This window comes from Anoplopoma fimbria, chromosome 19 (genome assembly GCF_027596085.1).
Source record: "Anoplopoma fimbria isolate UVic2021 breed Golden Eagle Sablefish chromosome 19, Afim_UVic_2022, whole genome shotgun sequence".
NCBI classification, from domain to species: Eukaryota; Metazoa; Chordata; class Actinopteri; order Perciformes; family Anoplopomatidae; genus Anoplopoma; species Anoplopoma fimbria.
The window spans coordinates 2868464-2881058 of NC_072467.1; the positions used below are offsets into that span (position 1 = coordinate 2868464).

The following is a 12595-nucleotide window of genomic DNA, read 5'->3' on the forward strand; positions in this document are numbered from 1 at the left end:
AGCAAATATCTTTACCTAAATTAAGCCAAATGTACAAGCACACGTTTGACTAATTGGACAATTTTTTTCATCTTTGACTATAAGCAACAAGCCACATATAGTGCTGCTATAAAGCGAGGAAGGATAAAGCCTTTACTAGAGGGTACTGATTGATATTATGCAATGCAGCAGATAAAAATGCTATGCCATATGGGGCACAACCACCATCAATCAATTGATCCTTATCAAGCAAAAAATAACAATTTGTGGCTGTTAGAGAGAGTTTTGAATATTGAAAGTTTGGTGTTAAATGTAGTCTATAAACAACTGAAACATATTTCCTGTTAACAAAATCATCTTTTCTGTTACCTGGAATTAATTAATCTATTGTTTTTTAAATATATATATATAGTTTATGTTAATTGAGTCAATTGTCAAAAACATTTGTCTTAATGATATCGTTTTTTTTTATTTTTTAAGTGGGAAAATGTAGTTTTCTCTGCTGATTCCACAGTCATCTAATTCAATCAGACTCTTGAAGTTGATTAGCCTGGTTATCGTTCGCTACTGCTCGGGTCTGGAGGGGTTAATCAGGGTCAGAACCCCCTATCTGAATGAAGAACTTGTTGAAGGCAGAGAGGAGATAAATGACTCTTATGACTTTTAGGATTAGGACTTTTTACACAGGTGTGAAAGGGGTTTCTTTTTTATTTATTTTTTCATCTATTTCAAACCTTTAATATACAAGATGCTGAAACAATCTGTTCTTTCCCCTATTTTCACCAATGTCATTGGTGTATAAGAAGAATTAGGCCTACCAATGTGTCAGATTTAACCTGATACATGAGTGAAAGCATTTTCTTTGCACGTCCGTAAATCTCCACTATTATCTACCAGCTATCGATTCATTTAACTGCACTTATCCCAATCAGCACATCTCCACTCCTGTGTGTGTTCCAGAGCCTGAGCTTTGTTTTACTAACAATAATAAAGTGATTTAGTCCTTTCTCCCAGCCTGGAGCATGGGGGGGATCGTTACAGATCCAGCTATTTGTGTGTGATCAGTAAATATTTAGTGCTGGCGACATCCTCTGTCTCGTCTTAATCGATACTGGTCCCGTTGGGCAGAGCTATTGTTGTCTTCATGCAGGCTTGCTGAGCATATAGTGCTTTTATCCTCTGCTTGACGGGAGAACAGCTACTAATCACACAGAGGAAACTTTTCAAACCGGGGAAATAAATAAAGACTTTTGTAGGTCGTTTAGTAGCAAATAAATTGTGTTGATGTCGAAATGTTTGAGTTGGAAAAAAAAAAGGTTTTCAATTCCTCAACGCAGTATAGATTTACGGGAGGTTAATTGAGGCTATTATCATTTCATTTTATTATCTGCATAATGCACAACTGCTGTAAAAACAACAGATAATGTTGATTTAGTCGCTTGTGTCTTTATTCAGTGTGATGTATATATATAAGGGTTTATATTATAATTATTAATATTAATTAAAGCCAATGAATAGTAATAATAAGGATACTCATAATAATAATAATAATATTATTACACAATAGTCACTGCTGTTTTATAGGCTCCATTTAATTTTTTTTTTTACAATAAATTCAAATTTGGGCAGTTTTTAATTACAGCTCTAATCACAGGTCTTATTGCATCTTCACTTCCAATCTGCAATATAATTAGTAATATGCAGAATCTCGCACTTAAAGACAGGTGTCTGTTCTGACTACCCCCCCCACCCCACCCTCCACCCTCCTCCTCCACCTCCTCCACCACCCACCCCCACCCTCTCTCCTCAGTAGCCCACACAAAGCAGTGCGTTTTGGCCATATTACTGGAGAGAAAAGACGCTCAGGATCTCTCCTTCTCATTTCCAGAGGCAGTCAAATGATGTTCTGCTCGGAAGAAACCACAACTTATATTTCCAATTTTCTCTCAGCAACACATGACGTGAATCAGTTGTTTGTTCCTGCTATCCCAAAAAAGTTTTTGCATGATCAGACATTTGCCAATTTTTTTCTCCAATAAAACAGTTTTTTTTTTTCTGTTGGAGAGGAAGCTTTGCCAGTTTCATTCTCAGCACTGTGTCGAAAAAGAGAAGAGAAAATATATTCTGAGAGAGAGAGAGAGAGAAGATGCATCCCGATACGGACGAAGCAACCTATGCATTTGGTAGGTTTGTTACTATAAGAATACAGCCTCCTGCCTCCCTGTCACCATCAAATAACATCATTAATTGATATTTGCAAAGTAATTGGGCTTATTGTGATCCTCTTAGAAATTAACACTTGGATAATAACCGAAAATGACCGCACTAGAAACATCGTAGCCCATGTGTGTACGCTACTATGTGCTCTTTTTGTATTTTTTTATTTCAATAGGTAATACTGCCCGCTTATTTAAACAATAATTTAATATAGAGCTGGAAAATAAAGCACTGCACTTTGACGATTTATCCTAATAAAGTGTTCAAAATGTCCACTCACCGTTTGAAGGACGCTGGATCCTGGATACATGAACACCTTTTCTGAGTGTTTTTTATTTACAGGCTCTCCAGTTTCACTGCTTCTGTAAATAAAATAAAAAAAAACCAACAAAATAGTCATGCAGACTAAATAATAATCGGCTCATTTGTTTTAGAATAAAGACATAATTGGTCTAAATACCACCGCTGGGATTGCCTTAAAGTGGCAAAAAAGTAAATCCAACTTTGGCAACTCTCAAAGCTTTGCCGTCCAAGTCATGTAAAACAGAATTTAAACAAACAGTCATCAGTTTAAAATGGGGCTTGTTAGTTTGGTCGATGCTGGAGGAGAGACTGAAACGGGTTCCGTGTCGGATGGCTCCTCTAAATTGAATCTTATTTGAAGGGAAAACTTCATACGCTAGGGGGCAGCCATATACTGTAATACATCCTGGGACAAAGCTGCTCTCTCTGCAGACACAGCTCAGGCTTTAGGTCCATCTGTATGTCTGTATGAAGTTTTACCTGCAGTTCAACTTTAATAGCCTCCGGGCATTAAGTAAACCTCTTCTTTACTGCTGTTTGAATAGCCTACAAGCCTAAAACAAAAATATCATGTGGGCAGAAAAGTCTGACCCTGTTTTTCATGCACTGCATCCCCTCAGTGTGTTTGTCATCATCCCAAACTGATTCTCTTTATTATAAGGTAACATCTGACAGGCAGTGTAAAGCATCTAAATGACCACATTTTATTTTATAGTGTTTATCAGAAAGTGGCTTAGCTTTTCTCCCTAACCTTAATGTGAAGGGCATGGCCTTTGACCTCATGGACCATTTTTATTTTTAAATGTAGTCCCCATTTAAAGCTGTAGTCATTTCACGTATTGACCACATAAAGAAAGAAAAAAGGACTGACTTTTGAGACCCAGATATGGCCTTTCTGACCCGGTGTGTTAGGGATGTTTGCGGCGGGGGATTAGCAGGCTGCTGCGGGTGTCCAGATGCTGTCAGTAGCCTATCATAACATTTTTATAAGAGGTGTGGATTGTGATGAATGGTACATGGTGTGAATAGAAGCGCTAATAGCTATTACCCTGTACAAATATAAGAACATGGTGTTATTTTAGTCCCCCTTTTAAACGCATGGCTTTAGTGTATGTGCATGGACCAAATGAGTCTTCATGCTCTTTTATTCACAATTACCCTTGATAATGTGGACAATCTTTATGTAGAGTATCATTTACAGTACAATGCAATCTAGTTTCATTCATTTCGTCTCATTTTTCATCTAAAATGTGTATTTTTTTCCACTGTTTATATTCACTTGCCTAAAGGATAAAGATTATGGCACAAGATATTGACAGTTTTACTGTGGCTAATGAGCACAAATCATGGCCAAAAGGTGCACCTGTGTCTCGGGGAAAAAAAATATCTGTATTTTCCAGCTTGCTATACAGACTATACATTACATTACAGTCATTATTCATCACTATACTGCTATACTGTAAGGCACTGAATTCAGATTTTGTGTTTTTTCCTCATGCAATTGCCAAAGCTTTACTGGTAATATGAGTATATTCTATATACTCTGCTATAGTGAGTGACTAGAGATGATGATTTTTTTCTTTTTTTAAATTTCTCTTCCCTAAACTCGTCTCCTTTTAGGACCAAGCGGCCCTCTCGACCTCCATGCTGGCTCTGGCAAGGTACCAAGTAGCACAAGTGCCGACTAGCCAATGGGGTTCAGGGGGAGGTCCCTGAGCTCTGACCAGTCAAACACACTCTCCTTCCTTATATGGCAGCCCGTCTCCATGGTAACGTGTGCTAAGTTGCAGCAGTCGTGTCAAAGTTCACTATATAGAGAGCTCAGTGAGCTGATCAGAGAGAAAGCATTCTGCCAGCCCGGCTCCTACCAATCGCAAATCACTCCCTAACCTCCGGCTTTTTAACATATTTGATGACTTTGATTCTCTACTAGTGTTATTTTTCAATGCACAGAGGAGGCTTATAGGTTGTGATTTTTTTTTTTATGGTTTTTTAGTGTGTGTGTGTGTGTGTGTGTGTGTGTGTGTATGTGTGTGTGTGTGGGGTGCTATAACCTCACAAGAAGAAAAAGGAAGAAGATTTTTTTTTTTTACCCAGTTGGTGATTTTTCTTCCAAGACTTGAGCTGGAACTTGATAGCAGCTGCTGTTACAGTGTGCTCACCAATTGTTCCTCAGTCTCTCTCTCCATCATCCTCTTCACTAGTCCATGCTACCTCCTCCTCCTCCTCCTCGGCTGTTTTTATTCTAACATTTTTTAAAAGCCTACATTTCCCATTGATGGGTGTATACTTGGATGGCTGACTGTAAGCGCCCCTGGACTTGGCCTTTAAGCGCAAGGCATCAGTTTTGAAAAAAAAAAAAAAAAAAGAAAAAGAAAAAGAAAACCACGCTTTGCATCGTCTCCAACAGCAAGAAATCGACATTTTTCTGTGTTTTCCCACCGGGAGATTCATCGTGGATTCACCGTGAAGATAGATTTGTGTTTTTTGTCACAATCCCAGTTTCACCGCGTTTTCCTTTTTTTTTTTTTGAGACTCTCTTCACAGGCGACACCACCACAGACAAAAACTTTCTTTACATTGACTGATAGATATGGCAATGGTAGTGTGGAGAGGCTCCCAGGACGATGTGGCTGACACCCAGGGCTCCCTTTCCTCGCAAACCCAAGGAGGACTATCCCTTCCCACCCCTCAACCGGGCCAGTTGAACCTCACATCGTCTCAAGTCGCTCCTCCGACCCCCCAGACTCCGGTCCAAGGACCCCCGAACAACACGCAGTCCACGCCGGCCAACCAGACCACGCAGCAGTCGGAGAAACAGTCCCAGCACATTGAATGTGTGGTCTGTGGGGACAAATCCAGTGGCAAACACTACGGCCAGTTCACTTGCGAGGGGTGCAAAAGCTTCTTCAAGAGGAGCGTACGACGGAACCTCACTTACACATGCCGTGCAAACAGGAATTGTCCAATCGACCAACACCACCGCAATCAGTGTCAGTACTGCCGCCTCAAAAAATGCCTCAAAGTCGGCATGAGACGGGAAGGTATTGGGACTTTTTGTTTTCTTATATATTTGTGTGATTGTGCTTGCAGGCGTGCAGACATGATGTGTGTTTGTCTGGTTTTCCTCCTTCTCTTCTCGGCTGGTCCGCCATGGAGCAGCTCTTTTATTTTTTTTTATTTTTTTTATTTCTAGCAGCTGTGTTTAGTATCCTGCTTCATATTTCTGCATTTCACCCATAAGATTCGACCCTTTGGCTATGATAGAGCTACCTAAATGTATATATCTGTACTGAAAATATGATACAATACTGCGCTATTATGGCGAGTATCGAATTAAGAGATATCGTGTTCAGGGCTACATCTCCACGTCTGCTTCTCTGTGGCTAAACCGGGATACCAGGGTGAATTATACGCACATAATCTGAAGAATTCATTTGAATATTAGTCCAAAATAGGCCTGAATGTATGGTAAAAACAAGATGCATTGCTAAGTAGGTTAAGGGTTAAACATGCAAGGTCTCCTTTGCCCTCTTTGTGTTCCTCCACAGCCAGCTCATGTTGCCGAAAAGCATCATTTTAAAGCTAGACATATGCATGTGTGGTGTTAAACGTGTTTAAGTCGCATCTGTGGTGTTTGATTACATGATTTGTCTCCCTACAGCTTCCTTATTGTCCATGCAACCTTTTTTTAAACTCCCATGAAATACAATGTGTGTGTGTGTGTGTGTGTGTGTGTGTGTGTGTGTGCATACATACATGTGTGATACATTTGTTATAACAGTAATAGTACTGTGAAAACAACGAAATCGACAGTACTTTATTGCATAACGCAAATACAGTAAGAAACCGATGACATTACAGTAATATTAATGTGAAAACAACAGAAATCGTTTACAGTATGTGTGTGTGTGTGTTGATGTTATGGAGCAAACATGATGTGTGTCATTTATTTATCATAAGAGGTGTAAGCTTTTGATTCACTCCCCTGCACAAGTTAAAATGTGTAATTTCTGGCTGCATGCCTCTTTGCCTATTAGGATATTGTGTGATGATTTGTAGAATTCAGGCTTCAATATCTGTAGTTTCTCTTTTTACTGCAGCCGTGCAAAGGGGACGGGTGCCACCCACACAGCCTCACCATGGTCAGTTCTCCTTGACAAATGGAGACCCACTGCACTGCCATTCCTACTTATCCGGATATATCTCTCTCCTGTTGAGAGCGGAGCCCTACCCGACGTCCCGGTATGGCAGTCAGTGCATGCAACCCAACAACATCATGGGCATCGAGAACATTTGTGAACTAGCAGCCAGGATGCTCTTCAGCGCCGTGGAGTGGGCCAGGAATATTCCCTTCTTCCCAGACCTTCAGATCACCGACCAGGTGGCTCTTCTGAGGTTGACGTGGAGTGAGTTATTTGTGCTCAACGCCGCGCAATGCTCGATGCCCCTGCATGTGGCTCCTCTGCTGGCGGCGGCTGGCCTTCACGCCTCCCCCATGTCTGCGGACAGAGTGGTGGCCTTCATGGACCACATTAGGATCTTCCAAGAACAAGTGGAAAAGCTCAAAGCTTTGCACGTTGACTCTGCCGAATATAGCTGCTTAAAGGCAATTGTGCTCTTCACCACAGGTAAGACAATAGACTGGCACACTCAAAGTTCAGTCTGTGTGAAAGTCACTAACATGTTCACTGACATGTTCACTGACATACATGTATATATAGATAAACATGCCTGTTTTAGTGGAACAGCCTGCTTCAATGTTCACCTATATGCTGCCTTCATGGCTTTTTCATAGGCTTCTGGCTATTAAATTATATAACCAAATTAATAATCATCTGATTTATCTCACACACATTCACACTCACACAGGGGCTAAACTGTATAATATCAGGCATAAGGGATTTGTTTTTAATTTAAATTGACAACAAAACAGGAGGAAAGTGGCTAAAACATATGAACATATGAGTTAAATGAGACCGATGACTCCACAATAATAAACACAAGCATATTCAAAATCTAGCTATTAACACACTTTTGAGGATTCCAATATCTTGCAGATGAATTGCTATACACTTTGATTTATTTTTTTAAGCCATATATCAATGTGTGTATACCCCACGTCTTGTTTGTAGCGAATGACAGATATAAATGATGTCAGGCTCCGAGGGGGAGGGGAATAGAAAAAGAAAGACAAGCCTAATGTCCCATTTGCACACAGTTAAAGCACCGTCGTGTCATTTAGGGGACACACATGTCCAAAAAAAGATTTTAGACCCAAATGCCCACATTGTAATTGCGAATATGTCAGAATCTAACAGTATTACGGGGTACTGAGCAGTGACAGGAGGGACGGGTTTCATTCTTTATTTTACAGAAATATTCTCTGCACCTCGTAGGATTCAGGACTTGCTCCAGAACTAGGTCATGACCCAAACTTTCCAGCTATTTTTGTTACATTAGCTCCACTATTAAAGGAGGTAAATTAAAAAATAAAATAAAACTGTGTCTAAGCTATTTTGAAATGATATCATACCTGCAAGACATCAGCCTCTGTATTTCATTTTGCTCCAGCAGACAACTATTGTTCTAGTGATGGTTAAAAAATATCACATTTCAGGTCATTGAATTTGTATTATTTCGCCTTTATGGCTTAATTTGTCTCCTCCATCCATACCTGAGTCCCGGAGGCTTGAACATGAGCCGTGTGTTGTAGTTTGAATGACACGTCTTTGCTGCTTTGCTGGTTTGGTTGTTGTCATGCATAAACTTTACAAACTTAACCATTGCGCGTACAAGCGTTTTTGGCTCATAATCAGCTGCCGCCCACATGCAGCAGCACAGATAGTGATTATGTCTCTGGTGGTGTAGTATGACGGCAACTCCGTAGGCTATGGGCCCTTTTTCCGAGCTAAATCTCTGCTCACTAAAGGTCAGTAGGTCTCCCTGTCTTCCCCTCTCCCTCCCCCTCTTCCTCTCTGTGCCTCTGACTGTGAAAGACATCTAAAACACAGTGTTTTGCTATGAATAAGTTTAATTATTTACTTCACCTTTAATTGACTTTATAGCAGCCATGATAAGAGGAACGCCGAATTAAGAGAGTACTCACATGTCCGCTGCTTCTTGAGTATGGCACCAAAAAAAAACTTTATATTTGTTTAATAAAATAACATATATGCTCTAAGCCATATATTTTGCCATCATAGTGCAGAACTATGTATTTTTCTTTTAGTGTGGGATTTTTTTAGCCTTGCGCAATGTTATTAAATAATTGTCATACACTAAAAAAAAAAAAATGTGCACTAGTTATTAATTGTTATTAAAACAAGCCCCGAGACTTAGCCTATAAACTCCACTTTTACATATAATGGGTTAAGAATAATTTCCTAAAATAATTGCTTTTTCCTAAATGTGACAGGCTATCAATTTCCGCCAGTGGGAGAAAAAAGAGAAACACTTTAGGTTACACTTTATTAATGTTTATTTGCTTTTCCTCCTCTCTCCCAGATGCTTGTGGCCTCTCAGATGTGGCCCATGTGGAAAGTTTGCAGGAGAAGTCCCAGTGTGCCCTGGAGGAATACGTCCGGAGCCAGTACCCCAACCAGCCGACCCGGTTTGGGAAGTTGTTACTCCGCTTGCCTTCCCTCCGCACAGTCTCTTCCTCGGTCATTGAACAATTATTTTTCGTCCGATTGGTAGGTAAAACCCCAATTGAAACTCTCATCAGGGATATGTTGCTTTCGGGGAGCAGTTTTAACTGGCCTTACATGTCAATTCAGTAAAGCAAGAAGGAGAACAAACAAAAGGTGGGGTTGGGGGATGATTATAGCTGCTTTTGTGGAAGGAATAAAAAAAACAACCGGCTGTTACACGGGGCTGGCTTTCATGAAGAAAGACTTTGACGTAAATGACTGTGAATTCCCCCCCTTCTCCACAAAAAAAAAAAAAAAAAAATTGAGACATCCACTGAACTTTCAAAATGGCAGATACAAGCTCCCAGTGTTCATGCAGAACAACCTGCTTCGATTCATTTTTTTTTTTTAATGAAAGAAGAAAATGAGGAAAAAAAGGGATTTTGTTGATCCTTTATGAGGGAAAAATTAAGTATTAAGTGCATTTAAAAATGATAATTTGGGTAAACAGATTAAAAAAAAAAAACCAGGAGAAAGGGAAAATACGAAACGTGAATTTTCTTTTCTCAAATGACTTGTCCTGTGTCCATGTATAGCTGTGTTTTGTACTTTCTTTGTTCCTCCTTTCTGGTTCCAAACCGGCCTATGTGATTTATGTAGTACAGGTGGTGTTATTTTCTAAGACAATGATTTATTTTGAAAAGGTGTTAAAAAAAAAAATTCAAAAAAAAAAAGTTCTAAAAAGAATTAAAACCACAGCAATAGGAGTTTAGGCTTATAATCTAGGCTTAATGCTGCAAGCGCACTTATATTCTTAGGATGACCAATACCATCTGGGAAAAGGGAGTTTTTTGGAGTTCATGTTCAACTTTATGACCCAGCGGTAACATTGTGCTCTTTATTAATATGAAGTTACAGGATCAACTTTATTTTCCAAATTATTTACCGAAAAAGTCTTCCCCATTTCCTCCAACTTTGGATATTTTGCATTAGTTCCCCAATTGAACACAATAAAAAAAAAAACTCCTACAAGTTGCCTGTCCTGCTGTAAGAAAAGGTATTTGTGACAAGTTGCTTTAAATGCATTATATGTGCATTTAAGGGCATTTGCAGTTGCTCAAACTGCACTGAAAGCAAAACTAACCTGTTGGAGAGGTCAAGGGGTCATAAAAGTTTGAAGCCTAGCCAGAGTAGTGTTTAATAGCAGTATTATTAAAGCGTCCCTGAAATGTCACCCTTTATTCACTTCAAGCATTAAGTGCCTGACAAGCATTATGTGATTCCTTATCCAAACGTTGTTAAAGTAGGCCTACAACATTTTGGGGGAACACAATTATAGATTTGAATCTTCAGTCGTGTATTTCTCTTGAAAAACACTGATAGAGGCAGTATTCTTGTAAATATAGGTCAATTCATTTCAACGAGTTTTTCCTTTATACAAAGTATATGTGATTAAGAAAAATCTGTGGTTGCCATTTTTTTTCTCGGTAATAACGTCTTCAAAATTGAGTGGCAGACTTAGCTAGTAGCACTGAAAGTTATGTTTTTAATGTATATACATATTACTACAAATGTTTTCTTTTTCATGTATATTTAGACTGTGAATGCATGGCCACAGGTCGCTAACCTATTTTACCTTTGATATATAAATGTAAATGTTTTCTCTCTCTCTCTTTTTTGACTGTATAGATATAATCTGTGCATTCAGTACACTAGCCCTTGTATTTAAAGAAACAAAAAAGAAAAAGAAACGAAGTTCATTATTAGGCTACAGACTTAATTAAACAGGGTGAGCAGGTTTTGGGGGAAAAAAAGGAGTTGATATTTTAACTTTAGTGTTATTGCTCCTTTGGTCTTTTGACAGGTGCCGTGGTGTGCGTGAGCGCGTGCGTGTGAGAACGTGTGCGTGCGTGTGTGTATTCGGAAGCGAGCATTTCTGTCTTTGTTTTGAGGCTTTTCTTCAACACACACACACAAGAACACCATGTTGTGGTTGAATTAAAAGGGATCACTGAGTGAACACTGATCTTTGGCTGTTCGTAGCCACATATGGACCAGAGAATGATACATGATTGTAATTATGAACAGTTTAAACTGACCCACGTTTTTATATAAATATATAAAAATATATGACTGCAGGGTATTGATAACGTATAGATACTTTTTTTATGATTATCATTATTATTATTATTATTATTATTATTATTATTATTAATAATTGCAAGTGATATATGTGAGTGTGTGTGAAAGTTTATAGTTGAACACAATTCTTGTTTGTTTGTGTTAGCTTATTGTAAACAAGCATTCTGCTGTAAATTTGTTCTTGGTATTAAATTATAATTTATGAATTTGAAAACAGACGATTTTGATGTTTTTTTACTTCCCCCATGCGTACGCGTGAACTTGTCCTTGTGTGTGTGTGTGTGTGTGTGTGTGTGTGTGTGTGTGTGTGTGTGTGTGTGTGTGTGTGTGTGTGTGTGTGTGTGGTCGGTTGGGGGGTGGCAGGATGTTGCCCTTTTGCCCCATGAAAGTGATTAATGAGTTTCAAAAATAATGAATCAATCAGCCAACATGCTCGCTCAACGACTCAACTTTTTTGCTACAAGGTTAACATTATTATTATTTTCTATAAAAATGCTGATTAGTAATTTACTAGAGTGTTTGGTAAATAATGGATGGAAGGAGGATGTCACTTTGACTTCAGAAATAGGATTCAACAGTTGTAATAAGCCTCAACAGATGATGACATTTCATAACAGTGCATGGAGAAATACCCCACTATTTCACCTCTGGATGCTCACATAAATAAGCTATTATTGGCATGAATTCATATAGCATAAATAGTAAAATAAGTTATAATGACTAGGGAAAAAAAAATTATTTTCTGAAGAATCCAATATATATTGATATAATTGCCTGTTCTCCGCGTTATTAGTTTTTATATTCAACTGCATCACTAAGCTTCAATAACACTAGGAAGTTGCATAACGCTGCAAATTTCAACGTTTTAATCATAAATGTATAAATGTGTGAATATCCAACATGTGGATGTGATGGGTTTAAATGTCAATTATTTACGCAGTGCTATTGTGGTGGCTACACCTTTGGCCCATCATTAATTATTAGTAGTATTGGCTTAGTTGAGAGTTAGGTCTGAAATAGAATTAGCCTTGTTGTATAGAGGCTTAATCAGGATGGGAGGAAGCCAACTTGCTGTGTGTGTGTGTGTGTGTGTGTTTTTGTGTGTGAGTGTGTGTTTTTGTTGCTGTTGATAATGATGAAAATGATGATTATGATGTGATGCTGATGGTCTTTTATCCTCGGCGTCTTGCTGAAAGCCCTATTTATCCACACCGAGGCCGATCAGAGCCCCATATTAATAGTTAAAGGCAGACATCCCACTACAAAGAGCCGATATTCATATCATTGGATCAAATGTAAAGACAGAAGAAGAATAAAAACTC

General features: G+C 38.8%; 1 protein-coding gene across 2 annotated transcripts; it reads left to right on the forward strand.

The window, feature by feature from the left end:
• The first annotated feature begins 4355 nt into the window (after positions 1–4355).
• nr2f2 (nuclear receptor subfamily 2, group F, member 2) lies at positions 4356–11485 on the forward strand. Of its 2 annotated transcripts, none has more exons than XM_054619223.1 (3): positions 4356–5543; positions 6585–7130; positions 9007–11485. In XM_054619223.1, the coding sequence occupies exons 1-3, from the start codon at positions 5093–5095 to the stop codon at positions 9279–9281; spliced, it is 1272 nt and encodes a 423-aa protein (XP_054475198.1). In that variant the 5' UTR covers positions 4356–5092; the 3' UTR covers positions 9282–11485. The 2 variants fall into 2 exon arrangements, with proteins under 2 accessions (XP_054475198.1, XP_054475199.1); XM_054619224.1 differs by having other exon boundaries at positions 6603–7130.
• The last annotated feature ends 1110 nt before the right edge of the window (positions 11486–12595 follow it).

Coding starts and splice junctions, on each gene's coding strand:
- nr2f2 (XM_054619223.1), top strand. CDS start 5,093: ATGGCAATGGTAGTGTGGAGAGGCTCCCAGGACGATGTGGCTGACACC. Junction 5,544..6,584: donor AGTCGGCATGAGACGGGAAG/GTATTGGGACTT, acceptor CAATATCTGTAG/TTTCTCTTTTTACTGCAGCC. Junction 7,131..9,006: donor AATTGTGCTCTTCACCACAG/GTAAGACAATAG, acceptor CCTCTCTCCCAG/ATGCTTGTGGCCTCTCAGAT.